A 27,869-nucleotide genomic window follows, 5' to 3' on the forward strand; every position below is an offset into this window, starting at 1 on the left:
CTCGCTAGTACTATACACTTGGAACTTAGGAGAGAAACATATATTTTAGTCTTTTTAAGGAAGATAATAACAGATATTTTTACAATGAACTGATGAACACAGAGTAAGCATATGGGAAACTTTTTATCTTATACGGGAACATATTTTAGAATTAAATTTAGAAGAATAAATATTTATTTAATTCGAAAGAATATATTTTTAAATTTTGATTTTATTTTTTATTTTACAAATCGAAGTATTTTGGGTTTCAAATTTATAATTAGAAGCATTCATGTTACAACCAGTTCAGGTGGAAGACAGTAGATTAGGTGGGAAACCTTTAATGCCAAACAGCCTTACATATTACAACCAGTTCAGCAGATGTATTAATAAAAGAAGGTAGGAAGTATGCAGATTACATCTTCTATCCATGTAAGTCTCCACACAAATGACAACTAGGATATAAAAGGAACAAAGCATTGAAACAATTGGCAGATTCTGCTCTCAGAAAAAGCAGATTCTTCTTTTTCTGAGAACAAAAGCACAGATGCAGACACCCATTATCCACAGCATCCAATCCACCATTCATTCCCCAGCAAATGGATATTATCCACCCAATTTCACATGTAATTTTCTCTCTGTATGCATATATTTTGTGGCAGGAGAAAGAGGAAGTGGGACAACAATCAACCGGACAACTTTGCTTGGCAGTGTCATTTTCACAGTTGACAGCATATGCATCATTACTATGTTTCATCAACATGGAACATTTTCATGTATTACAGCAACCTGAACATAGAATTCTCATCCATATACATGATGAATCTATACATCGAGGAAAAAAGTGGAATAAATTTCTATATTGCTTCAACATCGAGATCTTATTCATCAGTTTAGCAATCAATGTGTTAGTTGTGTGTTAGTATGGAATCAAGAACATTCACAAAATTTATGATCCTGTTCTCAGAGAGGTTTGCACATGCACCCTGGGGTCATTGGCAACCTGTAGATACTCCTACCTCTGCGCCGTGCGATCACTCTCTGGTTCTCTTGAATCATCTTCCTCACTCTTTCTTCGAAGTCGACCCATTGTATAGTCCTGTTCTCAGACAAGATCCGAGCAAACCGTTTCTTGTTTGGTCGTATTGTAGGGGCGTGACCTCTACCATGGTATATACGATAACCATTGACCAGCGATGAGAGCTGGCTTCCCGAATCAGTCATTGCAAACACATCAGCTGTTGCGCATGCTATGAAATCTAGTGCTGCTAACTGTGTTAACAATAAGGTTTTAGTATTTTACCAGAAAAATTATTATATACAGCTTAAAGAAGGCTGAATTAGAAAACAGAGAAATTGAAACAAAGATCCAACATTTGACAACTGTGAACAGAAAAAATAGATATGAACTTGACTCATCGTTGTTTCCATCTGTATGTTTACTTGATATACATATATCACCCAATATGATATGATGGGTCCAAGCATCGTGCATATCATAGCAGAAATTGAGAATGGCTGATGAAATCTAAAGGTTCTCAACTTGTGTGACAAATTGAAATGGAAGTATTTGCACATCTTTTTTCAGGCCTTTGCATTTGCTATGATATTAGTTCCTTATTAGTGGAAGATGGAATTCATCATCCTTAAGAGATGTGTCTCAAGTTAATTTTTCAAAATTAGGTCTATAAGCTTTCTATTGTTGGTGTTAATAATATTGCAAGCTCTAATGGCCAAAGTTTAATCAGTTCATTAGCCACTTATTGTTGTTTGGCCATATTGTTGGGGCATGATGCCCTGCCATGGTATATAACTTTACAAAGGTATATACTTTTACAAATCACCGAGAAATGAAAGCTGGCTCCCAGAATCTGTCACTGATAAACACATCAGCAGCTGGAGATGTTATGAAATGTAGCAGTGCTAACTGTTTAACAATCAGCTTTTAGTTTAACATGAAGTTAACCTTGATTAGAATCATATCCTCAAACAAAAAATACACATTTTACTAAATGCTACATTATAAAATGAAAATATAAAAAGGAATACAGCATTGAAAGTTGCTTGGACAGAGAAAAGAGCATGAATGTAACTCTGTTGTCCTTGTTCAAAGCATGTAAAGATGTTTGGAACTGCCAATGGTTGTCAGCCATAATTATTATACCACCGGTACCCTATTAATCATCTAACCATCAAGCTTAATGCAGCACAAATTGACATAGTACAGTCAGATGAAAACGAGAGATCCTCAACTTCCAGTGACATATTTAAGTTTGTATCTGGATATCTCATTCAATCTTGCATCTTTGACAAAGGAAGTTGTTGAAATGATAGCCTTAAGCTTCAGGTTCACTTAAGCAAATTGACTTCGAAGTGTCTCCACAACATGGACCACTAGACACAGGACCATGCAATGGTACAAATATCTTCTTTTATTCCTAAGGGAAAAGTAGTGTTTCGGGTTAAGGGACAGAAGTATTTTTCAGGAAGAAATACAAAGGAAAGAGAAAAATGTACTCTTTAATCCAAAGATGCCCTTTATCATTCAATGACAGACAAATCAGTGTTTTCTCTATTGATCAATCCACAGCCCAATTTGAATCATAGGATCATGGCACCTGCCCTCATCTTGGAAAGAGTCACCAAATTGAATCGTATACATATTATCGTTGAATCATGTATTATTATCTGACGTTCTTATAGGGAGACTAAGAATTGATGATCACCTCGTAAAAACTTCAATTAGATCAATGAGTATAGGTTATCTTAGAATACTGGTGGATCCCAGCCCTATCTCTCTTTATCTTCATAAACACTGATTCTAGAAATAACAATTTCTTTGATCTGTTTGATTCACCACTAAAACCTAAGAGGCTAAAAAAGTTACAGTTAACATATATAACATCTGGATCAAGTAGCTCACATCAGAATGTCAGGCATGAAGTCACATAAAATCACAGGATGAATCTCTAGAAATAGTCAATGTATGTATGAACCATGATCACCCAGGTCACTGTTGTACCAAGGTCTGCCCTCTAGGTCATATATAATCACATATTGCACAAATTTCTGGTCAGCTCACTGGAATAGGACTTTAGGATTGACAAGAAGATAAGCGAATATAGTTCTTATTTCCAGTAAATGGTGCATGAGACAATGTTGCACAAGAACAAGTCGAAATTGTTGAATCAAATGGAGTTAAGCTGAGACAAAGATTTGATATTCGCAAAGAACATCAAGTCGAGTATCCTAGGTTCATGAATCAACTGAGGAATTTATATTAAAAGCTCATCATAAAGTTCTAGAATTTTGTCAAAATTCTACTAAACAAGAATACAAAAGTTTGATGCATTGGTAATTGTGATGACATCTTTTTAGATTTGCATGTTCTCTCCTAGTGTAAAATTATGAATGACAAGTAAATGAAGTGAGGTTTGTTTAGAGGACTGCAAAAGTCGGCAAAAGCAACACTTGTTATCTAAACTAGCACCAGTAATTTAGTAATAAATTATGCATTCAGCTGAACTTTACCTGAGAAGAATAATTCCTGAAAGGAGCAAGTTCCACAGGAGTGAGAATATCTTCTTTTGTAATTACATTTGGATAGAGCCTCGTAAACGGAAGCATTCTAGACTGACCTCCATAGATCTGAGAACCAGCAAGATAAATATAAGTCTCATGATTATAACCAAGTGCAGAAAGCATCAGTGCTGCTTCTTCTGGAGTCAGTGGGCATCTTCCCAAACTTCTCAACTCTTCTGGAGAAAGGGAACTGCAACAGAACAATGGCAGAAGAAAAATTAGGAGCAAATAACAAGGCAAAACTGATCACTTTTAGCCTATATGGAAAACCAAGTATACCACATACAACTCACTTATTGGTTTTAATGATCATGGTAAGTGTAGGAAAGTGGATCTCCCTATATGCTTGCAGTTCCTTCCTCTCTTTTTCTCCACCATCAAAATCACATAGAGAATATGCCACCATGTCCATTTCAAACCTCATATGCAAAGCAAGATATCTGACAGGTCCTCTAGAAGTGTTATTTCTCTTTATTGGAGTGTCAAGCATATACTTCCCAAGCAAACGTCTATCCAGAATGTTCAAACTTGTATTATATTGTCGAATTCTTCTGACAAGTAAAGAACCAATCTCTTGAATTTTGGGCACGAACTTTAATGCGTGGAAATTGCATTTGCATCTTAAACTCTGTAAGGACAAGCAGCAGAATAAAATTGTGTACTCAAAAATTCCATTTAGTAGAATGCAATGCTTGTATTTTCTTTTTCACAGGAGATAAGCAAAGTAAAGGGTGCTGCAAGTATACTACAAGAGAAGTATAATAAGCCATGAACAAATTACATCAAACTATGACACATGAAAAAATATAGAAAGAACATGTAGAAACTCAAAAAGTTTAAGAATGTCTTTGTGCATTGACACTAAGTTAAGGTGGCTTGTTTGTGGCTTGGGTATCGCGGGTCCAAGTATTGCACAAAACCCCGTACATGCAGGGATAAGCAACTGCCTCAAATTCTGTATTCATGTTCATTAATGACAAAGTCATAATTGTCATTATGTCATAATTGTCATGTTTTATGGTCATTTAAATAAACAAATAGTGCTGCATTTTTGTACTGCAATATAAATATTAGCTTGGAAATCTCAAATTTTATTTGCACTAGTTCGTTACTAAAGATAAGGAGTGTCGTATCATGACATGTGAGGCAAAAAGGCTGGTGCATTTGCACTATACCAGTCCAATAGACTATCAAAGTATCTGACCACTAAGTCCATGAATGGAGGCATATCAATGTGCCCTAGTGATGATTAGCACACGTCAAAAAATTGTCTAGCCATATGTTAAATTTCTATTATAGGCTGGTATGCCATATGATTATTACATTTGTGCATAGCTGCTCATACATTCTGATCCAGTCAACCCCGGTTGATTGATATTGCTATAATTGACTAGAAAGGATTGAACCACCATCTATTCATGGAGGTAACAAAACATCAAAACCACCTGAAAATGTAACAGTTTATTATATCAACATTTGTAATGCAAAAGCACAAATACCAAAGACTAGAACAGCCGGGCTCATGCGATCAGCACCCTCAAATTGAGATAGAATGAGAAACTGTGAAAATTGATTGAATGTGTAACTAGCTTTTCATTCACCATTTGAAGTAAATGAAATTGTTAATCTTTGGAATGTAATCAGCTCAACCTATATAAATCAGACTATCCAAATATTAAATAAAAGTACGGTTTTTGTTCATCTAATGCTCAATCAGCTAACTACAAAAGATTTTATCTAAGCATTGATCGCATGACCTGTATTAAGACCAGGATCAGATAAGGTACAGTAAATTAAGATCAGTAGGAATGTTCAGATTGCATTTTTAGGATAGGAATCAATTGAGAAAATAATTTAAAAATAAACATATTAAAAAGTATAAATATAACAAAAACTAGAAAAAACACAAAATAAAATCAGATAAAATGAAAAAAATTATGTTAAAAGATTCATTTATCTTTGTTTCCCATAAAATATCCATCTTTTATAAAAAAAACAAAATACTAATGTAAAATAAAAAAAATGTACAATTATATCAATAAAAATAACAGAAAATAATTCATCAAACAAATGTTATATTATTTAATTTAACAATTATAATCATATCAAGCAAAGATATAACTGTAGTACAAAATTGTTATATATCATATATGAGGTCCAAAAATTTTTTCGACAAGTAGCTTCGAGGATAATGAGAAAGCCCCACTCTATGCTGGCATCTAATATTATGACAAGTGTCTGGTAAGAGAAAACTTATTAGACAAATTGTGATATAATAAAACCATCATCCTCTATGCTGGCATCCCTATCTCTTTAAGAAAGAAGCTTTCTTTCTTTCCCTCCTCTTATACACTTCCAATATTTCCTTTCCTTCCTACTCTTCTCCTCTTCCTTCTTCTTTCCATATTGTAAAATCAACTAAAATTAGTCAAAATTGGCCAATTATAATCAAGTTTGATTAATTTTAGTCATTTCCTATTGAATTAAACTGGCCTTGGATAATATAACTGTTCTAACGCACCAGAAATGACCAATACCACAAATTATGACTTAAGAAGCTATAGTCAGAAGAAAATTTATATAACGAAAAAAAACATATTAAGGTCTTTTACAATAACTAACATGATATAATGAATTCAGTAAGATTTTGCTAAGGTCCTTGATCATGATAACAAGAAACAAGCACATTTTGAGATGGAAATGAAGGAAACGAAGAATATGTTCTCATTTGGGCCTGCATAAGAAAGGTCTAAGGCAAATTTTAACTTTAAATTTGGATTTATTTTTAAGGGGAAAGTATGTAATGGACAGAAAAGGAATTGTGTCATTTGCAAAACAGAATGTTTCCTCTATCCGAAACAAAAAAAAAAATGTTTTCCTTTAGTTCTGATATTCAAGCCTCCACACGATTATTTTATTGATTCTAAGAAAACACGCACTATTGTTCCTTCAAAGACTTTTTGAGGTAATTCAGAAAGTTAAAACTAAAATAAAGTGATAATTAAAGCCCCTTGGAAGAACCAAAACACACATTCAGAAGGAAATGTAATATTGCATTATACACACATCAGAGAGGCGCTTTCCAAAATCTTGCTTTCTTAGAGGTTAGTGAGCATAAAATGCAAAATCAAAGATTTATCATGCTAAACAAAGTATTCCCAGACACAAAATGGCTACTACAAATTTTCAAAATTCATAAATTACAGACCATGTGGAACAAAAAAATATATAAAATATTTTTCTGGGATATTTGAAGTTCTAAATACCTGAAGATCTAAAGGTAATGGATCAAAGGCAAGTCGATTTCCAAATCCAAGGAAATGAACAACACTGTTTCTTCTTAGAAGAGGAAGTATAACTTTTAGAAAATAATCCGGCGTAGATTCTTTCCTGATATCATTATCAGTAATCTGGAACATGGAAAAAAGGACCATAAATACTAAAATTAAATGCACACATATTGTATCAAGCAAGGAAGGAAACATACTAGGCTTCCAATTGCTTCAATATCAAGTGATTGAAGGTGGGAAGGCAATTCTTTTACTATATCCACATCATTCTTCAAATAATTTATGAAAAAATCCTCTTGATAAATATCACCGAACTGGCTGCAAAATATATTGTAAGTTCATTAAACACACAACATTTCATGAAAGTTTGATATTTATTCTCGGAAGCAACAAAATTAGAGATTCCTTGCAAACACAGCAATAAAATATTCCCCATAATTAGAAGCAGGATATCACAGAGATGGCCTTTATATTTATAGAGGAAATGCTGCCAAAACAGACCGTCCCCAGACCCCACATCAGCGGAAGTCACGTGCGCTGCATTTGCTCTTTTTTTTAATCAGTAGAAACAGGATATCTAGCTACAACTCTTATATGGTTTGCTGCCTAGAACTTATATTCTTGATTCTAACATGCTCTAGATTTGTGCAAGACTGTAAGTAGATGAATGCACCTCTAGGGCCAAAAATCTGGAAGCAATTATGAATATTTAGTGGAAGTGAAATATAATGGCATGATCACCAGGAATCTCATTATAATGAATCTGGAGAAGAGCATATCAACCTGAATTAATACTATTCATTTAATTTTGAAACTTGAAATCAATTATTATGCTGATAGTAGTGACTGGAGTTCTTTAGAAAAGATTTTTGACACAAAACACAAGAAAGAAAAGATTATGGATGTATTTTGGCTTGTTCTTTCTTTTCTAGACTCAAATTCCTCTTAGTATTACTACCTCAGTAGAAAGAATCAAAGAATTACTTAACATTTGACAAGAGCATCAATATCAAGAACAAAAAGTGCAAAAACAAAGTTTACTATTTCTCAAGACATAAATAAGTTGTAAAAAAAAGACCTTGTATCTTTCCAAACGCTGCTGTAAAGAAATTTTGGAATAACTAGACTGGCATTAAGTAGAGCAGCAACAGCAACAGCATTACAAACCTGTGAATAAAAGTTAAACATAAGATGATAAGAACACACTCAAAGCAGCACAATGATAGTCTTATTGAAGGTCAAGATAGTGTAAAATATGTAGATAGTAGATACATCATAATAGTTTACAGTTTTGGTGATTGTATTTAACAAAAACATCCATGAGTTCTTAGAGTTAGTGCATATTAAATTAAATAAAGACTACTATTAATTTAGCAAGCACTTAATATCTTGCTTCCAGGTCATTGAAGACCATGTGATGATGGTTTTCAAAATTCACCACTTTGGAAATGATCACTGAGGACAAACGAAGTGAAAATTTTATGGACAGTTTCATATTTAAGGCTTCTGGTAGAACATCCCCAGTTTCAAACCTCAAAAACTTTTCTCCATAGTTCATTGAAGTATAAGTTAGCTGAAGTATACATTCCTCTAATTCTTGCTTATTCCTCCAAAAACATCACAAACAGTGTTATATAAGAAGCATATATGAAGAAAAACAAAAAACTAATACAAGAAATTTTATTAGTCTTTTCCACAAAGATATGATGTAGAATATGAAGAACAACTTGGAATTGAGAACACAATTGAGGATTTGATAAATTATTATGACCATTTCTCGATGTTATGTACATCCCAATAAAGCAGATGCCAAATTTCTAGTCAAGTCAACTTTTGGAATTCAACACAACTAATTGGCAGGTAGAAAACTTGTCAGGTCATACCGAACGGTATACATATATACCGAACGGTATACATATATATATGTACATATATATAAATATATATATATATATATATGTACATATATATATATATATATATATGTACATATATATATACATATATATGTACATATATATATATATGTACATATATATATATATATATATGTACATATATATATATATATATATGTACATATATATATATATATATATATGTACATATATATATATATATATATGTACATATATATATATATATATAATCTAAAAAGGAGGCATGCGCTACCTCGGCGACATCGCCTCAAACGAAAAAAAGAGCACGGTCTCCTCATCTGCGGCGTTCGACGAAGAAGAAGCCGTAGAATCACAGACGAAACGACTAAGGAGACCACCTCTTCCGCTGCTCTAACTGCTGCCTAGCCGTTACCTCTTGGATCGGGATCGTCGAGGGAGGGCAGCATCGGATCGGGACGCGTCGAGGTTCTCCTGATTCTCCCTCTTCTTCGAATGCTCTCTCTTTCTTCTTCCTTCTCCCTCGACGCTTCTTTCCTCGTTGCAGCCAAGCTGATATCGCCCGGTAATGGGTGGTCATGGTCAAAATCGACCGTTACCGACCTATTTCGGGTGGTAACGATCGAAATTTTGACCGTCACCGTCCGATATGGGGCTATATCAAGTGTTCCGCCCGATAGCATGCAGTCCGCATACCATTCTGTTGGCGGACTGATACGTACCACTCGGTATGGATGGTATCATTCGAAATTTAGAACCTTGGTAAAAACTATGCTCATTATGTAGATTCAATATTTAATTTAGTCTTTAAGACAGTAAAGATAAAGTACATGATTGTCAGCAACAAATGTTCTAAATTGATGTACAATGTGCAAGTTCTCTGTTTCAGCTCAAGAGTGCAAAGTAATTTAAAACCATTAGCACTATTAATACTAAAAAATTTCCTTCACTATGATGACTAGTCGTTAATACCACCAAGTAGGCATTATTAATGCCAAATAGAAGTCAAACAGAAGAATGATATTCCTAACTTTACTCATCAATTGCAAGTGTTTAGTTCAGAGCCTTACAGCAACTCGTTGCTGGTTCAGACCACCATTTGCACTCACCAATATAAACCCAGATCGTTTCCTGGTATGCCCTGCAACAATTATATAGCACATGAGACATAAAGAACTAACAAAAATGCATGCTGATAATCTCTAGCCATTTTCTCTTGCCACTATTTATATTAACCTTTGGAGTATTGGTTGGTTAAGATCATGCACATAGGATATATACAAGATTTATTATCATTCTAAAAGATTTTTGTCTGAAATATTCCTTGAGAATATAGTCAACCTTAGTTCATCTGAACCATATTAAAGCTTACACTGCATGCCTATTATTTCATTCAGTATGTTTGCTCAATAATCACTTCAACAGAGTTTATATGAATAATGCACTTAAGATATACACCCTCTTGGAATTTCCAGCTTGAAACCCTCCCAACAATTTAAGCCAACTATTTTGCGTAGAAGAAGAATGCAAAATGGATTGGCCATTAGTATGCCATCATAACTGGTTACTGTATGATGTAACAGCTCTGCCTAAATGTAACATGTCATCCACCAGACAGACATTATGCCATCATAATTGGTTACTATATGATGCAACAGCTATGCCTAAATGTAACATGTCATCCACCAGACAGACATCTGCTTTATGTACATAAACATGTTGAAGACTCCTTGTATGCCCTCTCTCTCTCTCTCTCTCTCAAACACACAAAGACTTACAGCACATCAGAACACAAATGAAACAAAGATATTTCAAATCCAAGATCGATACCATGCTTGGATGGCTGATTAAAGATCTCTTCCAATTACCATGACAAATGAAATATTACCTTGGGGAACCTGATTTAGTTTATCAGCACAAGGTCTCCATGTGGATGTTTGACTATATGGTTCCTTCAATATTTCAAATGAACCAAGTAGTGCCTCATTCTATCCACAGAAAGCTCACATCAGATGAAATTTACTACTTGGAGATGAGGTGAGTAGAAAAAATAACAAAAAAAGACAGAAATGTGTTCAGTACTAGCAAATTCAAAGGTGACCTTTGTAACAGCAGCAGAACCCAAAGCCACAAGTCGTCCGTGCATAATCTTTTCAGTCCTTTCGCTACTAATATGACTCTGAACATCCTTCAATAATATGCATAACATAAAGCATTAGTAATCCCACAAACATCAGTTTTCATTTTAGTCAAACATATGTAGTTTCCAAATGTGTACTACTTGTATGAATTCTGAGCAAATGCTCTAGTATAGAGTTTCTTATTAACTACTTTCTAAGAGCAAAAGAACTGGATGAGACCAAAAATTTTAAGAAAGATAAATTTATTAATGAGAAAGAGAAAAATAAAATGGAATATATTGAAGATGGTTAGGAAATGAATATTTGAAAAAAGAATAGAGAGGGGGACGGAGAGGAGGCAGTGATATAAATGAGTTGTGAAAAATAAAACAAACAATAAAAATATAAACTGTTGATCTCCATTTTCAGCTAGTAATAATGCCTAGCTTTCCAAAGCCAAAGAAATTAAATCTTTATAGTGCTTAGGCTTTCTCTTTTTCCCAGATAATTTATAACTTCTTTCCTTCCAAATGCATCATCACAAAGCTAAAATGGTGTTGTCCTAACATTTCTTCTGTTTTGCATATTGAACTTGTTTCCTCTTGTTACATATTAGAGAGAACTTGTAGAATATTTTTTAAGTCTTGCCCCCCACTTTAATGGCTTAAAATGTCTCTTAAAAATGAAACAATTAATTAATAAGTACTCCACAGATTCTAAGTATGAATTTAAAAGGTACACATCCTCGTCCTTGATAAAAGTGCAATTCTTAGATTCCCTTTGTTTGTAAGATACACACTGAAACTAGTTAAGGTTCTTACCATTAGCAGCTTTTAAACCTCCATCGTTAAGGAACCTACAAAAAAAATCCATGCAAACGTTCTGTCCTATTCCCACTACCACCTTGCATCGATGCTTTATTCTCTGCAATCTTAGGACATTCAGATTAACTCTGTTAACAATTCCAACTTACCCAAGCAAGCATTTTCCTTCCCATGGATAACGAGAGTTCTTATTACTCAAAGTAGAGTTCAGTTTAGCTCATCATCTCCAAATTCCAACCCAGTAATCATTTCCAAGCCTGAAATAGTAGATCATGAAGGGAACACTAAAATGGGCCAAGAATGAACAAAGCATTCTTTTTAAGCATTATACTTCTGACCATCCAATGTAAAGGCTTGAGATCTAATAGCAAAAACACCAATTCATTTCAAGATTAAGTAACACAAGAAGATTTTGACTCAGATGCACCTTCCCTCCCCTTACATCAACTCCCCAACTCAGATATAAAATTCTCTTCTAATGAGCTCTCCTTTCTCCACAAGATCTTCCAATAGCATCATCCAGGATGGAGAGAAAATGAGGATTTCTCAGTTCGGTCATTAGAGAAGGGAATTCTGAGACTGCAATGGCTAGATTATTTAAAGAAACTTTAATTAGATACTCAAAGAAACAGAGAGACTCTTGAGCCCCAGGGTCTACTTGTGCAATTTATTCACGAGACAAAGTGAAAAAGCAAATAAAAACTTTAATAACTAGTTCTCTGAAATGCTAGTAATTCTTTTTAGTTAACTGTTGTGTCTCTCTATAAGCTTTCATGAGGAATAGATAGAAGATATGTAATATGTATAGTTGCTATTTCAGTTCTAATCTAGAATAAAATACTTTCAATTATGTACGAAAAGACAAATAAATAAACAAACATCCAATTACAAGAAAAAAGAATCACAAACATGCCAAAAATGGATAACATGATTGCAGATACATTTCTTCTAATTCTAACCTAGTACACAAATTTCTCAAATATCTACCATCAGCAGTTGAGCAACTAATTTTAGTGTAGAAAGTAAATATTCAAATCCAGTCTATTTTCGTTGTTTTCCACTTATGAAATGTCGAGCTCAGAAAGCTTATGTCAAGCTAATCAAGGCAAAATCTATTCTATAATCTAAAGGCCTGCTTACAGGTTTCTATGACTATATTAGCAACCGTAACAACAAAGGTTGCTTATAGGTGTCTGCTTTTGCACCCAGAAACCTTTATTACAATTGTTTTCCTCTGCTTGTAATGCTCCTTCATGGTTTAGTTGCACCTTAGTCTTGTTTCATTCTACATCTACTACTCATTCTGTAGAAAAGGGACACCGAGTTCGATTTCCAATCTATAAAAGAGAAATTTCTACCTACTGCACAGGGCCACAGACAAAATGGACTCATTTTAATCTCAATACGTAGCATAGGAATTTCCAAAACAAAGTTAAGAACACATACTCTAACTGGCTCGATGTCATGTTCATCGCAAACCAGACCAGAAAGCACAATGACCAAGAGACCATCCTCATGTCGAGCAACATGCGCAGCTTGTATTCCAAGAAGCTCTATAGAATTCACTATTTTCTTTAGGTTCTTTTTTCAGTGCAAGCAAACGAATCGACGCACTATTTTAGGGAAAAATGATGAATTACTGTATCAGGTAAGACGTCAAAGAATTAAACAACCACAAGAACAAAGTGCGGAACATGTCAAGATCCATATATGTTATGTGCATGACTCTGTTTGGAGAAATCATGAAGTGGAAGAAATCGAATCAGAACTGTAGAGAAAAAGGCATATTAAAGTTTCCATCTTCAGTGAGACATAACAACGTTAAGATCAAATGGCTAATGGTGATTAAAATGAAAACGACAATCTGCACCAAAAGGTCACCTTTTTAGAGATTGAAGATGGCCCAGGTACAAGGCTAGCACATACCTGCAGTCCACTCGACTTCCTAGGGGCGGAGCCACGGCGGAAGTTGAAGTGATGAATGACCACGAGCATCAAAGAATCAAGCACGAAGAATGACCCCATCAACCCGATCACAAACAGAGCCATCCTCAGGTGATTGCAGAACAGAGCCTGCCGCTTGCCGCACGCGGCGACCTTGGCGGCTCCGAGGCCGAGGAGTTCGCCCTTCACCCCGTAGTACCTACCGGGGAAGGCCTTCTTCATCGGGGCCGGCTTGGGGATCACGTAACCCTCCTTCCCCATCTGCGACAACCGGGGACGGGTCCGACCCAACTCGCCCATTGACTCCTTTTATGCCTTCGCCCATCGCGGAAACCGACCTACCCACTGCGACGGAGACCAGTGTGATGTATTTCGTCAGTTGGTGCAAATGTAGCGATGCTATTTTGTTTTGGATTCTTACCAGTACTTGTGGTTGGGTTTAATAGGTCAAAAGAGAGGGAGGGAGGGAGGGAGGGAAGTGACGGGTGACGATGATGGTTGAGTAGAAAAGAGAAAGAGTGCAGCGACGGGGAGAGAGAGAGAGAGAGCGAGAGAGAGAAGGCGTGCGGTAGAAGCGAGGGGAGGGTAAGGAATTGGCGCTCCAACCGTGGCGGTTGCTGCTCACCGAACCTGATGTGAGCTCGTCACCTTTCACTGGGGAGTTGGAGGCGAAGGTGTTTTAAATATGTTCTTAATTTATATTTTTTTTAATATTTTGTTCGCATGTTGATCTTCATTTATAATTTTTTAATATTTTTTAAATAATAATAATTTATTTAATGTAGGTATTACCGATAATGGAGATAATTCAACTTGATATAACTTTTAAAAATTATTATGTTTGAAAATCGAATTTTAAGATGAAAAATCTCTCCTGAGCTCACTTATTCGAGGAGATTTCGAGATGAATTATAACGTGCAACTAAGAATCATAGTTTAGGAGATGAATTATGAGATTAAAGCTCATTCGAGATGAATTATATAAATTTTGTTATTTTTTGATATCATAATAATTCTGAATTAATATTATTTTATATAAATACTTTATATATATATATATATATATATATATATATATAATATGATATTAATCTATATATTGGATATTGGAACGAGGTGGGAGGCGACGTTGGTTCACACCCCTCTATGGTGGTGCGTAGGTTACCGTCACCATCCATTGACCGGTGGGTTTGGGGCATCTCCAATGTGTGCACGAAGAAAGCCTTTAGCCACCATAATAATAATGATAATGATAATACTAATATATACACAGATATCCACTTACCTAAGCAGAGGGCTGTGCTTATCCAAGTCTTGCACTATCATTTTTATTAATCGTGCAGATGCTGATAAAAAAATTAGAATTTATATAATTTGAATTTTTCTTTGTGTGTTCATCAAGGTAGAATAAAATACAAAAACAAAGAACAACCTAGCTTAAATTATGGCTTAGATATAATGATCCAACACCTACAAAAGTTGAACTTATTTTGAAACCATATGATATTATAAATATATAATCTGAATCCAATCTAATATGCTAAACCTTCACTGACTTATGCGGTGAGGACTGTAACACTACTGTAAATAAGGCTTTTTTGTGAATACAATACAAACATTTTATCTACATATGCTACTATTTTTTCATATCGGACATAACTCTTAAGACTCATACGTTGAATTAGTATTTCAAGAAATTTTGAATTAAGAGATCCCAAATACGATTTTTTTTTTTGAAAAAAGAGGTCAAAATGCATTCTAGTCGTTAATTTTATTATGTGCAGTTTGCAATAATTTAAAATTATAAATTTCCATTAGTAAACTCTGAAATATTTCTTATTTTTGAGCCTCCCTAATTGATATTTAATCAATAGAAAATATTAGTTGATCTTAGTTTCAATATTTCGTGATCAATTAGCTGATCAATTTTCATCTATTGTAATAAGTATAGTTCATTTTTGTATGTTGAAAAAAAAAAGATCGATAATAAAAGTCAACAGTTTCAAAAGAAAAAGAATTATGAGAAATAGACAAACGTCGAAAAGACTAAACTATTATAAATTAGTTTGTAATCTTTTTTTTACTTATAACTTTTATTTTTGATTGTTTATTTATTATCATTCACTCTAGACTCAATATTTGGTTAATTATATTTTCGATACAGATTTTTTGATCAAACTTTAAAGTTAGATTAAATTTATTATAATACTAATTTACTCTCTCCTTTTTCGTGTTATTAAGATCATGATACACACTATTTCCGACATAAACTTAGGATATAAATTTACTTATGGAGGACTTGAAGGGTTTAAGGTGTCTCTATAATAATAATCTACTTGTATAAGGAAAATGTTAAGATCGTCAAGTATTTTTAATCATTATTCTCCATTATCTTTAACGAGAACCGATGTAATTTTTAATATTAAATAATTAGTCTCAATTTAAAGCCCATTGGTCAATTTTTAGGATCAGTTTTATTGGAATGATATTAGAAGTAAAGCATTTTAATTAATCTTATACCTTGAAACAACAAAAATCATACATACATACATACATATGATTCTCAAATGAAAGAAAATAAAATTTGCATGTCTTCTTTGATGAATATAAAGCAAAACAACGTGATCTACACGCAATTATGGATTCAAACAAAGAAGTCATCATAAGTCAACGCTATCGTCGCCATAGCCAGACGTGCGCAAGGGAGAGAGATGAAATGAGGTGTGGATTAGAAGAAGGAATGGTAGTTGTGGGTGGTTTGCCGTCGTTGGTACGGTGTCGTCGTAAACAAGAGGTGAGAGAGATGGAGAGACTTGATCGAAGAAGAAAGTAACCATCAGAAACAAATGAGTGAAACAAGAAAAAAACAAAAATATTATGATGAAGTTTCTCTATTTATTAATTAAAATGCTAGCTTAGTTCATACGTACTGAATCTACCAGTTAAAGATCGAGGGTCTAAGATGATTAGTGCTAGCATTAGTTATGCATCCTTTCGATCGATCTATCTATCTGGTTCGGTTTTCAATAGTTGATATACATCTTCTTGAGAAGCGGATTACCGAAGTGATTTATCATTTTTTTAAAGTCATTCCATTAAGATAGATAGGTTTTTCACAGTGGTGACGCCACTTGCAAGCTAAGTGTTGTGGATATGTTCGATATCATTACCGAGCACCGGTATGAGATTGGATATCTTCAAAGAATCCTCAAAATGAAACATAAGGACGCAATAATAAAAAGAAAATTTCAATGAATTATGATTCAATTTCCTTGACTTAATATAAAAAAAAAAAAAATCAAAAGCAAGTTTTTTTTTATTTTAACATATAAAATAATATTGGTCTCATGGTGGACCGAATCTACTTGTTGAAGGTCTAAGTCTAATGATGATTTACTAAGACTTATTTATCAAAAGATGAGGATTTAAAACTTCATCCGAAGATTGACAAATAAAAAGACTTCAATAAAAAATAATTTCATATCGGCAACTCCGATTGCAAATAATCGGGTTCAATATTTTTTTTTCTATAATAAATTCAATGTTATATAAAACACTTGTGTCAAACTATCTGTTTTTAATAAGTATTCCGAAGTCTCTGAAGGATAGATTATCGTAACGATCTTAGTTGTTGATAGAAAAGTCTCATAATTTAACCTCTATCTTTATCACTTACTTTGCATAAAAATAAAATTTATAATCTACATTATAAAATCGAAAACCAAATTAAAGGATTCGAGGAGAGCTAATTTTAATTACATATACAACCCAAGGTTCTCATGGCATATGAACAACTCCCCATAGGAGCACAAGACATCATCGTGATGAATTAGAAAAGCGAGCTCCAATAGTACTTACAAGAAATCAAATATCATGTATCATCAATTAAAGGTGTATGGATCGGGCTATGTCAAGACCCTCTTGGGCCACACCATGCTTGGCACAAGGCCCAGAGATGTAATTAGTTGTTTCTAAATAGAAGATCTTGATAGATTAGCATTCCACGATATACAAATCGGTTTCAACTAATTATCTTCAAATTAAATTTAATGTGACCTCTTTCTCTCCTCGTACCCCTCATGCAAAGAATATTTAAAATTGATTCAATGATTTCAAGAATCATACCTTTCTTAGAGAATAAAATCGGACAATTATTGAGAGTTTGAAGTCTCATTCACGAAAGACAAAAAAAGAAGAAGTAAAATTAGGGTATATGATTGTCATTATTATTATTGTTCTTAATTGGAAAGACATGTCTATTTGCTATACATCTAAAATAAACGCAAGATAGAGCTGACATGACTTGCATTATATGATTGCACATGCCTACATAAATAAACACTAATTTAAAATTAAATTTAATAACATGCAAGTCGATCACATGTATACACCATCAAATAAAGCCATATGATAGTGCCATGATGTTTCATTGCATATGCTTCCGCATAAGGTTTAATTCTTTTTTCTCTAAATCTCTTAGTAAAGTATCAAAATGACTTTTTGTGTAGTATATGGGAACATATAACTTTTGGTTAAATACCAAATACTAGTCATGGAAGAAATTGGCAAATAATTAGAACATTGTTGTAAGTATTTTCATGAATAAATCTTTCATTAAATCACCACACACACATTTGATCAGAAATCCCAAACCATTGACTTCTCATATATCTTTAACCACATTTATTGAGAAACCATTAATTACAGCTTCGAGTTTGGACTCCCAACATAATAAGATCACACTGTGGCATCATCAGTTGGCCCTCCGGCAGTTCAACCTTATCTCCCCGGCCGACCCTATCAATGGGCTGATGCTGCCCATCTTCACCATGGCCGCCGCGAAGTCCCTGTTGAAGGCCTCGCCGTTGAAGAGCTCCTGGTCGGAGTCAAGCAGCCCCCGCCGCGCCATCAAGTCCCGGTAGTAGCTCACGTCGAACCGGGTGGGACTCGTGGCGTCCAGCCCAACCAGAGTGTCGTCGCCGCCCGCGGCCGGGCATGTCCTCTTCCTGAGCGTGGCGAAGCCCGGGTCGACGTTGGAGTCGTTGTACACGTGGGGGCGGAAGTTGGCGCACCGGGCTGCGCCTACGGTGTGCGCGCCGCAGAGCGCGGTGAGGTCGCGTAGGCTGAGACCCTTGGCGGCGAACCTGGCGACGAGGTTGGTGAGGCCATCAGAGACCGGGGGGAGGCTGGCGTTGGCGGCAGCGATGCTGGCGGTCCTCGCGTCCCGGCGGCCCAGCGGCACCGTCCATGACGGCCCTCCAAGCTGCATGCGTAGCAAGTGAGTTCTACGTAGGAGATGGCGGAGGTGCGGAGGTGCAGGGTGATTACCAGAGTGACAGCGTCGCGGGAGGCGAGGGCGAGGATGTCGGCGCAGGAGACGGTGGAGCGGCAGGCGGACTCCACCCGGGACTTGATGTCGTCGATGACTTCGTACCCGCGGAGGGAGTTGGCGTTGGTCACCGCGTTCTTCTCGCCGATCATGGTCGGTGTGTCGTCGAGGAGGACGGACGCATCACAGCCCTGAGGAAGAAGGAAGTCTGGTCAAATTTATCTTTGGTTATAAATTACTGTATACGACATTATTAATTTGATGATAGAGTGTATAAGATTCGCTTATAAACTTACTTATAAAAGAGTCTAATAAGTAAGTCCATATGTGATCTGTCATATATACGCTTATACTGAAATTTTATTTTAATTTTTTTAAAAAATATTAATCCAATGATGATATATCTAATCTTAAATTTTTATTTTATATTTATTTTTTACATCTAAAAGATATTAGTTTTGTAATCATCTAAATCTCAGCTTATAAATTTTTTTTTATATTATAATATTAATATAATGGTAATATACCCGATTTTTCTTTGGGTTGAGGGTTTAAAATTTATACCCATAAATTTTTTGTACCTAAAATATTAGCCTGGAGACGATGATATCTTGATTTATTTTAGGTTGAGAATTCTGAATCTTATCACATCTTTTGTATCTAAAACCAAAGTTGATAATTCATACTGAAATACATTTATAATTTAAGGTAGATAAATTGGTCAAGTTTCCAAAAATATACTTCAAAAATTTAAATCTCATCTTCACCATTTACCATTTATAACAAATAAATAATTAAACATTTCGAAAAAGAAAAGGCACTTAGAAAGCTTTATTGGGGGGTAAATTACAACAACTCGTATAGCTATACAAGATACAAGATTAATGGAACCGTATAAATTCACGTTGATGATTAGATAGCTGCATCAGTTAAATTTCATATAATTGAGAAATACAGTTGAGACATACTAATCAAAATTTCATATAATTGAGAAATACAGTTGAGACATACTAATCAATGATCCAATGAAATCTCCATCGTGACATGACATGATATGTGAATCGTATCCACCAATAAACTTTTGTCTTCGTCGATCCTTACGTACTATAAACATGACTCGAGGTCTAGATTCATTGTCTCCAAAATTTTTTGTTTTTGATGTTTTTCCTCTGTATATATGACATGACATGATATGTGAACCTTATCCATCAATAAACTTTTATTTTCGTCGATCCTTGAACCTTACGTACTATAAACATGACTCGAGGTCGAGATTCACTTTCTCTAAAAATTTTTGTTTTTGATGTTTTTCCTCCGTATATACTTTTTATCTGCTAATTTTTCCTTTATGTCAATCGTTTAACTTTGTTAATCAATAACTTAATCCAAAATTATGTGTTTTAGAAAATATGAAATTCTACTGGAAGAATAAATTTAGAATATCATAGAATTTTTAAGCCACGAGTATGCATATGTAAACATGAAACACCTAATAGTAAATTTCATGTGCTGTTTAAAATATCGATCCATATCGAGATACCAAATACCTATACACTATATGGTAGGAGATGAGACCGGTATTGTTCTAAGCTACATGTCTTGTATCAAATGGTACAAGTCCAATATTGGATATATCATTCAATTTACTGTCAAACTAAGAATAAGATACTAATGGGTATCGTACCAAACAGTATTGCAAACTTTGCACCTAATTAATTACAATTTGAGTAAAAGGAACTTTTAGGGTATTAGTTTCACTCTCAGAGTATATCAGAAATGTAATTAATTAGATACAAAGTTTGAGAGTGAGAGAGAGATAAATAGCACAATATATCAGAAAATGTTACAATTTGAGGGGGAAAGAGAGAGAGATAACTAGCACAATATATAAAAAAAAATGTTACAATTTGAGAGAGAGAGAGAGAGAGAGAGAGAGAGAGAGAGAGAGAGAGAGAGATAGAGATAACTAGCACAATATATCAGAAAATGTTACATACTTTAAAAGGACGAGTAATCAATGACCTAATTAATGCTATGTGCTAGCTTCGATTAAACAATTTTTTTTTACCGACATTGTTTTCGTATTACAAAGGATTTATGTTTTTTTTTAACTTTTATAGTTAAAAAAAACTTACAAATGCTTATGAAATATATAATGTTCATATTTGGATCTCTCGGTTCTAATTCAAAAAGACAAGAAGGAAAGGAAATATAATATTATTATTTGACAATAAGGACTTAGATACAAATTTTGCTATATGATACAAAAATATCTACAAAACTCTTAGCTTTTGTTAAGTAACCTTGATAAATTTATCGAATAAGATTTTAAACATTATAGTTTTGATAATTGTATATAGTTTTACTTGATGGATTATGAGATAGTTATAAAGAGAAAGAATAAGAAAAGATAACATACGTTCACGAAGCAATCATGGAAGAAGAGACGAACAAGGGAGGCACCCATTCGAGGCTCCTGCCTCACGACCTGAGTCATGACTGATGCCACGATTGCTTGCAAATTCGGGCATGTCGTCACGTAGAACAACGTAGGCGACAACTACGCTTGTGCTGTGCACACCATTAGAGAAAGCATGACGATAATACCGAAGAGACCATTAGAGAAGGAAGCCATAACACAATGTGATGAATGATAACACTACCTCCTTGTGTACACCATAACATATACACATATATATATATATATATAGATAGATAGAAGGTTAATACACAACAACGGTGTCTCCATCAATCTTGTGTTTTTTGTTGGATCCAAGTATAGGACTAGTAGAGAGTAATGATTTAGCTCAACCAAATCAAATGATCTGTCCTATTATAATTGCTAATATGATTTGGCTCAACCAAATCAAATGATCTGACTATTATAATTGCTGAGATCGAAATGATGTGATGGCTCACCAAAAGAAGTTCTATCCGGTAGATTGATTTATTCATTGAGAAAGGAGGGGCAAACATACCACCGAAAAAAACCGATCTATATAGTAAAACACGAGGAGTGATTCGGCGTTTACTTACAAAGATCGATATTGAGATTCGGATAATGACTTTGGTTCCTCCTTGGGGGATATATAATTTTTGGGAGTGTTTTCCCGAAAGTGGAATTGCTCGCATTTAAGGACTTTCACATTGGCCAGCGAATTTTACGTTGCCTTTAAGCTGTCTCAGTGCTGAGGAAGAAGCGATGGGAGAAAGATGAGTGAAGTTTTAGCTTGGAAGAGGAATTGGGCCAGTGAAGATAACGCTGTCACTTTCAAGGTCAGTAGGTGTGAGGAAGCTGCCGACACAGCTTGCTGCTTCTGAGAACTTGATTCCAACCACACCAAAAATGATTTCCATCAGGAAAGGAATCAACTGCATGTGTGACAAAGATCCACTTGTATTTTTCTTGATTTTTCCGCATAGCAACTCTTATTGTTATTATTATTATTATTTATTGTTTGAAGAGATTTCAATCATTCCAAAATGATGAAATTGTCAAAATTCAGCTCAGTTGGACTGAGCACAAGTGATACATCCTTATCATTAAGCTCCTCTTTCTCTCTCTCTCTCTCTCTCTAACAAAGAAGGTTCATTGATCTCTCGATTCGCTATCTTTCACTCAGCTTTATAGTACTGTTATTTGTCATCTCTGTATATAACCAAAAATATGGGTCATGCATGGAAAATTGTTGTCAAGTCTCCATCCATCAATTATGGCCCATCATGTTTCATTGAAATATACTTTATGATTCATACTTAAAACATTCGCATGATAGTGACTTACCAACACAAAACATCATCATATAAATTTTGAAGAATCTTAATGTTGATTAGGGTTTAACATCGATGGATAAGACTCCTAATTAGAGGAAGAATTAAAAGTAATACAATCCTTTATTACCTTATCAACTTAAATGGAACTAATTTGTTCTATCTTTTATTTAAATAAATTTAATTAGTTTAAAGATATTTTATATATGTTTGTTTGAGAAAAACAAAGCAAACGTAGAAAAGAAATAAGAAATTATTTTTTTAATCAAAACTTAACTAAAGATGTGGAAGTTTATCGATCAAGAATATTTTCAAAAGAGAAAAATGATTTTTCAAATTAAGTCAGAAATATTATCTTTCTCAAAGAAAAGAAGATATCATATATTAACATGATTTATATATATATATATATATTTTTATTCCTATGCTTAAGCATATCAATGGATTGAGTTCTTTCCCGCTTTGTGGATGAGTGGCGCGAGGCCTATAGAGATAAGGGATATTCTTGGGAGTTCTCTCGGGACAAAGCTTAATAGTTATCTTTTTATATTTTTAATTACTTTTAATTTTTATCTCTTTATTTTATCTTTTTATTTTTCTACCATCAAAAAGAAATTTATTGCTATTTGTCTTACATCAAATTCATTACTATTCGTCTTACATCAAGTGAGAAATATTATCTTCTCCAAAGAAAAGAAGATATCATATATTTGATTTGATATGATTATAACTTTCGTATTTCTATATTTGTTTTATTCTTATGCTTGAGCCTAAGATTATAATAAGGGAAAAGTAGCATATTATTTCTACATTAACCTTATGAATTTAGATTATGATTGGAAAAAGAGAGATATAGTGTATAAAACTAATTAATGTATAAAGAGAATAAATATACAAGCAACATTAATTTACATTTGGTAGCTGTTTGCAGAGGTAATTGAAAGACCCTTAGTATCAAATTTAGGGACTAATTAGTATTCAACAAAAGGTTTATAGGTTTAGACTTGTACTTTTAGAGTTCTACTACTGTTAGAGAAAAGTTTAAGGTTTTCCACATAACTTGATATTATATTAACCTAATAATCTCTCTCTTCTTCCTACTCTCATTGCAATCTTCATTCAATAATATACTCCTTCTAATTTGACGATGGTGGTGGTAATATTATCATCAATCTGCTCCATCTCCGATAGAGTTGTTTGGAATTGAAGCTATTTGACCATCATTCAATTACTTATTCTACTCGAACAAGAATTTAGGGATGAATTAACTTTGATCATCCATTGTACATCCTTGCTTTCATCTTCATTGATGACAAATGCACAACATCATTAATCATATTATACTTTCGAAAGCTTTGATCATGTTCTTCAAGTTCTAACTATGTCGAAGGCACTGGTAGGACGTCCCTTGTTAGAATGAAAGCTTCACTTCACTAGTCGAAGAACCAATCATTTGGATCCAATTAACTGTGATAGAGATGGCCTTACTCATTTGGTGACATGCACTCCACTTTTTAGGGTAGACAACTATTTTGATGGACCAAGGATGTGTACGAATGAGTTGTCTCAGGTGTCTAATAATCCTTGGAATTTATTGCATCCAACTAAATAATTCTTCGTAGGTATATATATATATATATATATATATATATATATATATAGTTGCTTAAATTGTTATTAATGAAGATTTACCGACTCGTCAAACTTTATAATTTATGGATATTTTTATCTAAGTTTTCAATAATCATTAGTCTGTTTTGTGATTGCAAACTCATTTAGCAAGAGCAAGAAAATACTTTTATGCTTCCAATGAAAGAAATTCTTCCAATTTGTCTTCAATGAAAGAAAATACTTCCAATGAAAGAAAATACTTTTATGCTTCCAATGAAAGAAATTCTTCCCTCAAGAAATATCTTTTCAAACTTCTTCTTCTTTTGCATATTCTAACTCACTTTATCTTCCTTTTGCTTGTCTTTTAAAAGAAATCCATATTCTGATCCACTAATTATTTCTCGTTATCATCCTCATTGTTTCGATGTTGTCGTCGCTTGTCTTCTTAATCATAGTTCTTCTCTTTTTTTCTTAAACTTTTATATATATAATTTTAGTTATGACTTGGATAACCACATGTCTCAAAATATTAAGGAGTTAGGAAAGTAGATAATATATGCTAGCTTAGGAAAGGACCTAATATATACCTAACATCTCGTCTCATGATGACATATAAATGAAACCCAAATATATGATGCAGGATATTCAAATAATGTATTTGCATAAATATTTTTAGATAAAAAAAATAGAGGCATCGGATAATAACAAATCCAAAAACTCATTATTAGAAAAAAAGAATGCTTGGACGATCTTAATCGAGGATGATTTCTTAAAAAGCTTCATTTTTTTTAATTTTTTCAAAAAGTATTTCTATTTTATTTTGTTTTATTCAAACAATGTTTATATTTTTTTATCATCCCAAAAATGCTCCTCTGTCCACCATTCTCATCTGTTGTGGGGCCTCACCACTTATAACGAAGGAGGTTGTCAATGATGGGATATAAACAGGAATAACCTTTGTATAGGAACAAATACTAGAATACCAAAATACGCAGCGGAATAAAATGGAAACACAATCAAACAAAACACCAAGATATACATGGAAAACCCCTTCAATGTGAAGGGTAAAAACCACGGGGCAAACTAGAGATAATCCACTATGAGAATAATGAATGTACAAATCTCAATCTCTTGCCCAAAACCCTAGCAACAACCACAAGAGAATAACTGGATTATCTGCCTACTGTAGATTTGATCTAACCTGAGATGAGAACACTGCTAGATGATTGAGAACAGTCTCTCTGCGTTGTCCTTGTCTTCTTCCCTTTCTTTCTCTTCCTTTTCTGCCTTGTTCTCCTTCTTCTCTTTGGAATCTCGTGGCTCCAAAGATCTGCCTCGTTGCTGCCTTTTTATAGCTTTAATCTGCCTCTAAAACGCAGCCACCACACCTCCCTAATCTTAATTAGGGTTAGATTAAGAGGGAGTGTGAGCTGATAAAGCCCACATGGGCTGAATATAGGCCATCAGCCCAACCGTCAAGGAACTCATCGACCTAGGTGAGTCGATGATGAAGAGGGTTTTAAGCCTAGGGGAGGTATAGGAGATCATTTAGAGCGATAAGAAAACAAAGGATGACATCATGAGTAGAGGAAAATGCCATCTTGGGAACGAATGAGGAAGGACAAGTAAAAAGGTCATTCGGTGGGATCTTGTAGTGGACGAACAAGAAAAGATGAAAGATATTTATAAAATTATAAAAAAAATAGAGATATTATTTAAAAAAATAAAAACAAAAGGCACCTTAGGGGAAAAAAATCAAAAAGATAGTTTTTTTTTTTGAGTTAATCACCCTTTATTTAACTCAACTAATAATTATAAAATTTAACTTAAATTATCCTCTATAAATATTTTCCACAGAAAGAAATTATTTCTTTTTATTTCACGTAAATTAACAACGGATACAATCATTGGGGCTAACAATTCGAATCATGTCAACACAATAATAAAAGATTATTACACTTCACACAGTCATACGTATAATTTTTTTTTTGGAATCGAGACGTGGCAATCAATCATCTGCCCTTAGTTCACCTTCCTACAGTTCAATCTTATCTCCCCTGGCCACCCTGTGAGAGGGCTTATGTTCCCCATCTTCACCATGGCCACCACGAAGTCGTTGAAGAAAGCTGACGTGCTCGAGCTATACAACCTCACCAACGAGTCCTGCGAGCCGCCGTTGAAGAGCTCCTGGTCGGAGTGCAGCAGTCCCCGGCGAGCCACCAGGTTCTGGTAGTACCTATTGTCGAACCAAACTGGGGTCTGCAGGTCCAGCGGCGCCAAGTTGCCGTCGCCGCCGAAGGCCGGGCAGGTCTGCCTGCGGAGAGCCGCGAAGCCGGGGTCGATGTTCCGGTCACCGTAGATGTGCGGGCGGAAGTTGACGCACCGGGCTTGGCCGACGGTGTGCGCGCCGGAGAGAGCGGTCAGGTCTCGGGCGTCGAGGCCTTTCCTGGCGAAGAGAGAGATGAGGTCGGAGAGGCTCGACGAGGCCAACGGAAGGTTGGCGTTTGCGGCGAATATGCTCGCCGTCCTCGCGTCCCTGCGGCCCAGCGGCACCAACCATGTTGGTCCTCCGAGCTGCGAGCAAGACGATCACATGCATGCGTCAGTGCAAGCCGAGAGCGAAGGTTGTAATGATATGTACTGACCAAAACCACTCCATCACGAGCGGCGAGGGCTAAGATGTCGGCGCACGACACAGTCGCGTTGCAGGCAGCTTCCACGCGTGCCTTGATGGCATCAATGACCTCGAAGCCTCTCAGGGAGTTCTGGTTGCCGTTGGAGTTCTTCTCGCCGGTGAAGGTCCGCGTGTCGTCGAGAAGGACGGACGCATCGCAACCCTGAAGGAAAGATTGGTGAGAGACGGAGGAGTAAGATTACAGGAGGAGAAGGGGTATCGTACGTTGACGAAGCAGTCGTGGAAGAAGAGTCGAAGGATGGAGGCGCCCATCCGCCTGTCCCGGAGCACGGCCTGCGCCATGACACTGCGCACGATTCCTAGTAGCTTCGGGCAGGTGCGGTCGTAGAACCTCGTCGACAGCTGGCCGTGCGCAGCGGAAGCCAGCAGAGAGAGGAGGAGGAGAGTGACGAAGGTCTTGCAGGAGACCGCCATGGCTGACGAGGAGATTGAGTTGGGATGAGGAGGAGAGGTATGCAAAGGTACTATATATATATATGTAGAGAGAGAGAGGGAGAGAGAGAGAGAGAGAGAGAGAGAGCAGCAAGAACATTACAAGTAGATAGAGTAGACTTTGAACTATGATTTGGACTTGGCATTATAAGTTTTTTTGTTATTGAAGAGAACACTTCTCTCTTTGGAGTACAGCTTTGAACTCTAACAAGGACACAAAAGTACTTAAAACAAGTGGTGGTAGCTTGGAAATCAAGAATATGACATCATGTGTTTTTAGTTGATTGGTTACTTGTTTTAGTGGTCATAAGAAGAACTTGATATTGAAAAAGAAAAATAATTTAAAATTTTATTGAAAATAACTAATATACAAAAAAAAAATATTTTTTTTTAT

General features: G+C 35.0%; 3 protein-coding genes across 3 annotated transcripts; all 3 read right to left on the reverse strand.

Moving 5' to 3' along the window:
• Window positions 1-676: 676 nt before the first annotated feature.
• LOC135675497 (O-fucosyltransferase 8-like) lies at window positions 677-14,020 on the reverse strand. The gene is made up of 10 exons (XM_065185702.1): window positions 13,620-14,020; window positions 10,851-10,937; window positions 10,638-10,737; window positions 9,820-9,890; window positions 7,930-8,018; window positions 7,049-7,169; window positions 6,828-6,971; window positions 3,855-4,189; window positions 3,511-3,751; window positions 677-1,251 (listed from the first exon to the last, which is right to left on the reverse strand). The coding sequence occupies exons 1-10, from the start codon at window positions 13,935-13,937 to the stop codon at window positions 943-945; spliced, it is 1,815 nt and encodes a 604-aa protein (XP_065041774.1). The 5' UTR covers window positions 13,938-14,020; the 3' UTR covers window positions 677-942.
• Window positions 14,021-18,218: 4,198 nt separating this feature from the next.
• LOC135675499 (peroxidase P7-like) lies at window positions 18,219-21,634 on the reverse strand. Its single transcript, XM_065185704.1, has 3 exons — window positions 21,386-21,634; window positions 18,966-19,157; window positions 18,219-18,900 (listed from the first exon to the last, which is right to left on the reverse strand). The coding sequence occupies exons 1-3, from the start codon at window positions 21,461-21,463 to the stop codon at window positions 18,391-18,393; spliced, it is 780 nt and encodes a 259-aa protein (XP_065041776.1). The 5' UTR covers window positions 21,464-21,634; the 3' UTR covers window positions 18,219-18,390.
• A 4,571-nt stretch (window positions 21,635-26,205) lies between these two features.
• LOC135586095 (peroxidase P7-like) lies at window positions 26,206-27,491 on the reverse strand. Its single transcript, XM_065185703.1, has 3 exons — window positions 27,248-27,491; window positions 26,994-27,185; window positions 26,206-26,922 (listed from the first exon to the last, which is right to left on the reverse strand). The coding sequence occupies exons 1-3, from the start codon at window positions 27,455-27,457 to the stop codon at window positions 26,371-26,373; spliced, it is 954 nt and encodes a 317-aa protein (XP_065041775.1). The 5' UTR covers window positions 27,458-27,491; the 3' UTR covers window positions 26,206-26,370.
• Between the last annotated feature and the right edge of the window lie 378 nt (window positions 27,492-27,869).

The sequence above is a fragment of the Musa acuminata genome, chromosome BXJ1-6 (assembly GCF_036884655.1).
Source record: "Musa acuminata AAA Group cultivar baxijiao chromosome BXJ1-6, Cavendish_Baxijiao_AAA, whole genome shotgun sequence".
Classification (NCBI taxonomy): Eukaryota; Viridiplantae; Streptophyta; class Magnoliopsida; order Zingiberales; family Musaceae; genus Musa; species Musa acuminata.

Coding starts and splice junctions, on each gene's coding strand:
- LOC135675497 (XM_065185702.1), bottom strand. CDS start 13,937: ATGGGCGAGTTGGGTCGGACCCGTCCCCGGTTGTCGCAGATGGGGAAG. Junction 10,738..10,850: donor GTTCTGCTGCTGTTACAAAG/GTCACCTTTGAA, acceptor TTCTGTGGATAG/AATGAGGCACTACTTGGTTC. Junction 6,972..7,048: donor TTGAAGCAATTGGAAGCCTA/GTATGTTTCCTT, acceptor TCCATGTTCCAG/ATTACTGATAATGATATCAG.
- LOC135675499 (XM_065185704.1), bottom strand. CDS start 21,463: ATGACTCAGGTCGTGAGGCAGGAGCCTCGAATGGGTGCCTCCCTTGTT. Junction 19,158..21,385: donor TCCATGATTGCTTCGTGAAC/GTATGTTATCTT, acceptor CTTCTTCCTCAG/GGCTGTGATGCGTCCGTCCT. Junction 18,901..18,965: donor CCCGCGACGCTGTCACTCTG/GTAATCACCCTG, acceptor CTACGCATGCAG/CTTGGAGGGCCGTCATGGAC.
- LOC135586095 (XM_065185703.1), bottom strand. CDS start 27,457: ATGGCGGTCTCCTGCAAGACCTTCGTCACTCTCCTCCTCCTCTCTCTG. Junction 27,186..27,247: donor TCCACGACTGCTTCGTCAAC/GTACGATACCCC, acceptor TCTTTCCTTCAG/GGTTGCGATGCGTCCGTCCT. Junction 26,923..26,993: donor CTCGTGATGGAGTGGTTTTG/GTCAGTACATAT, acceptor TCTTGCTCGCAG/CTCGGAGGACCAACATGGTT.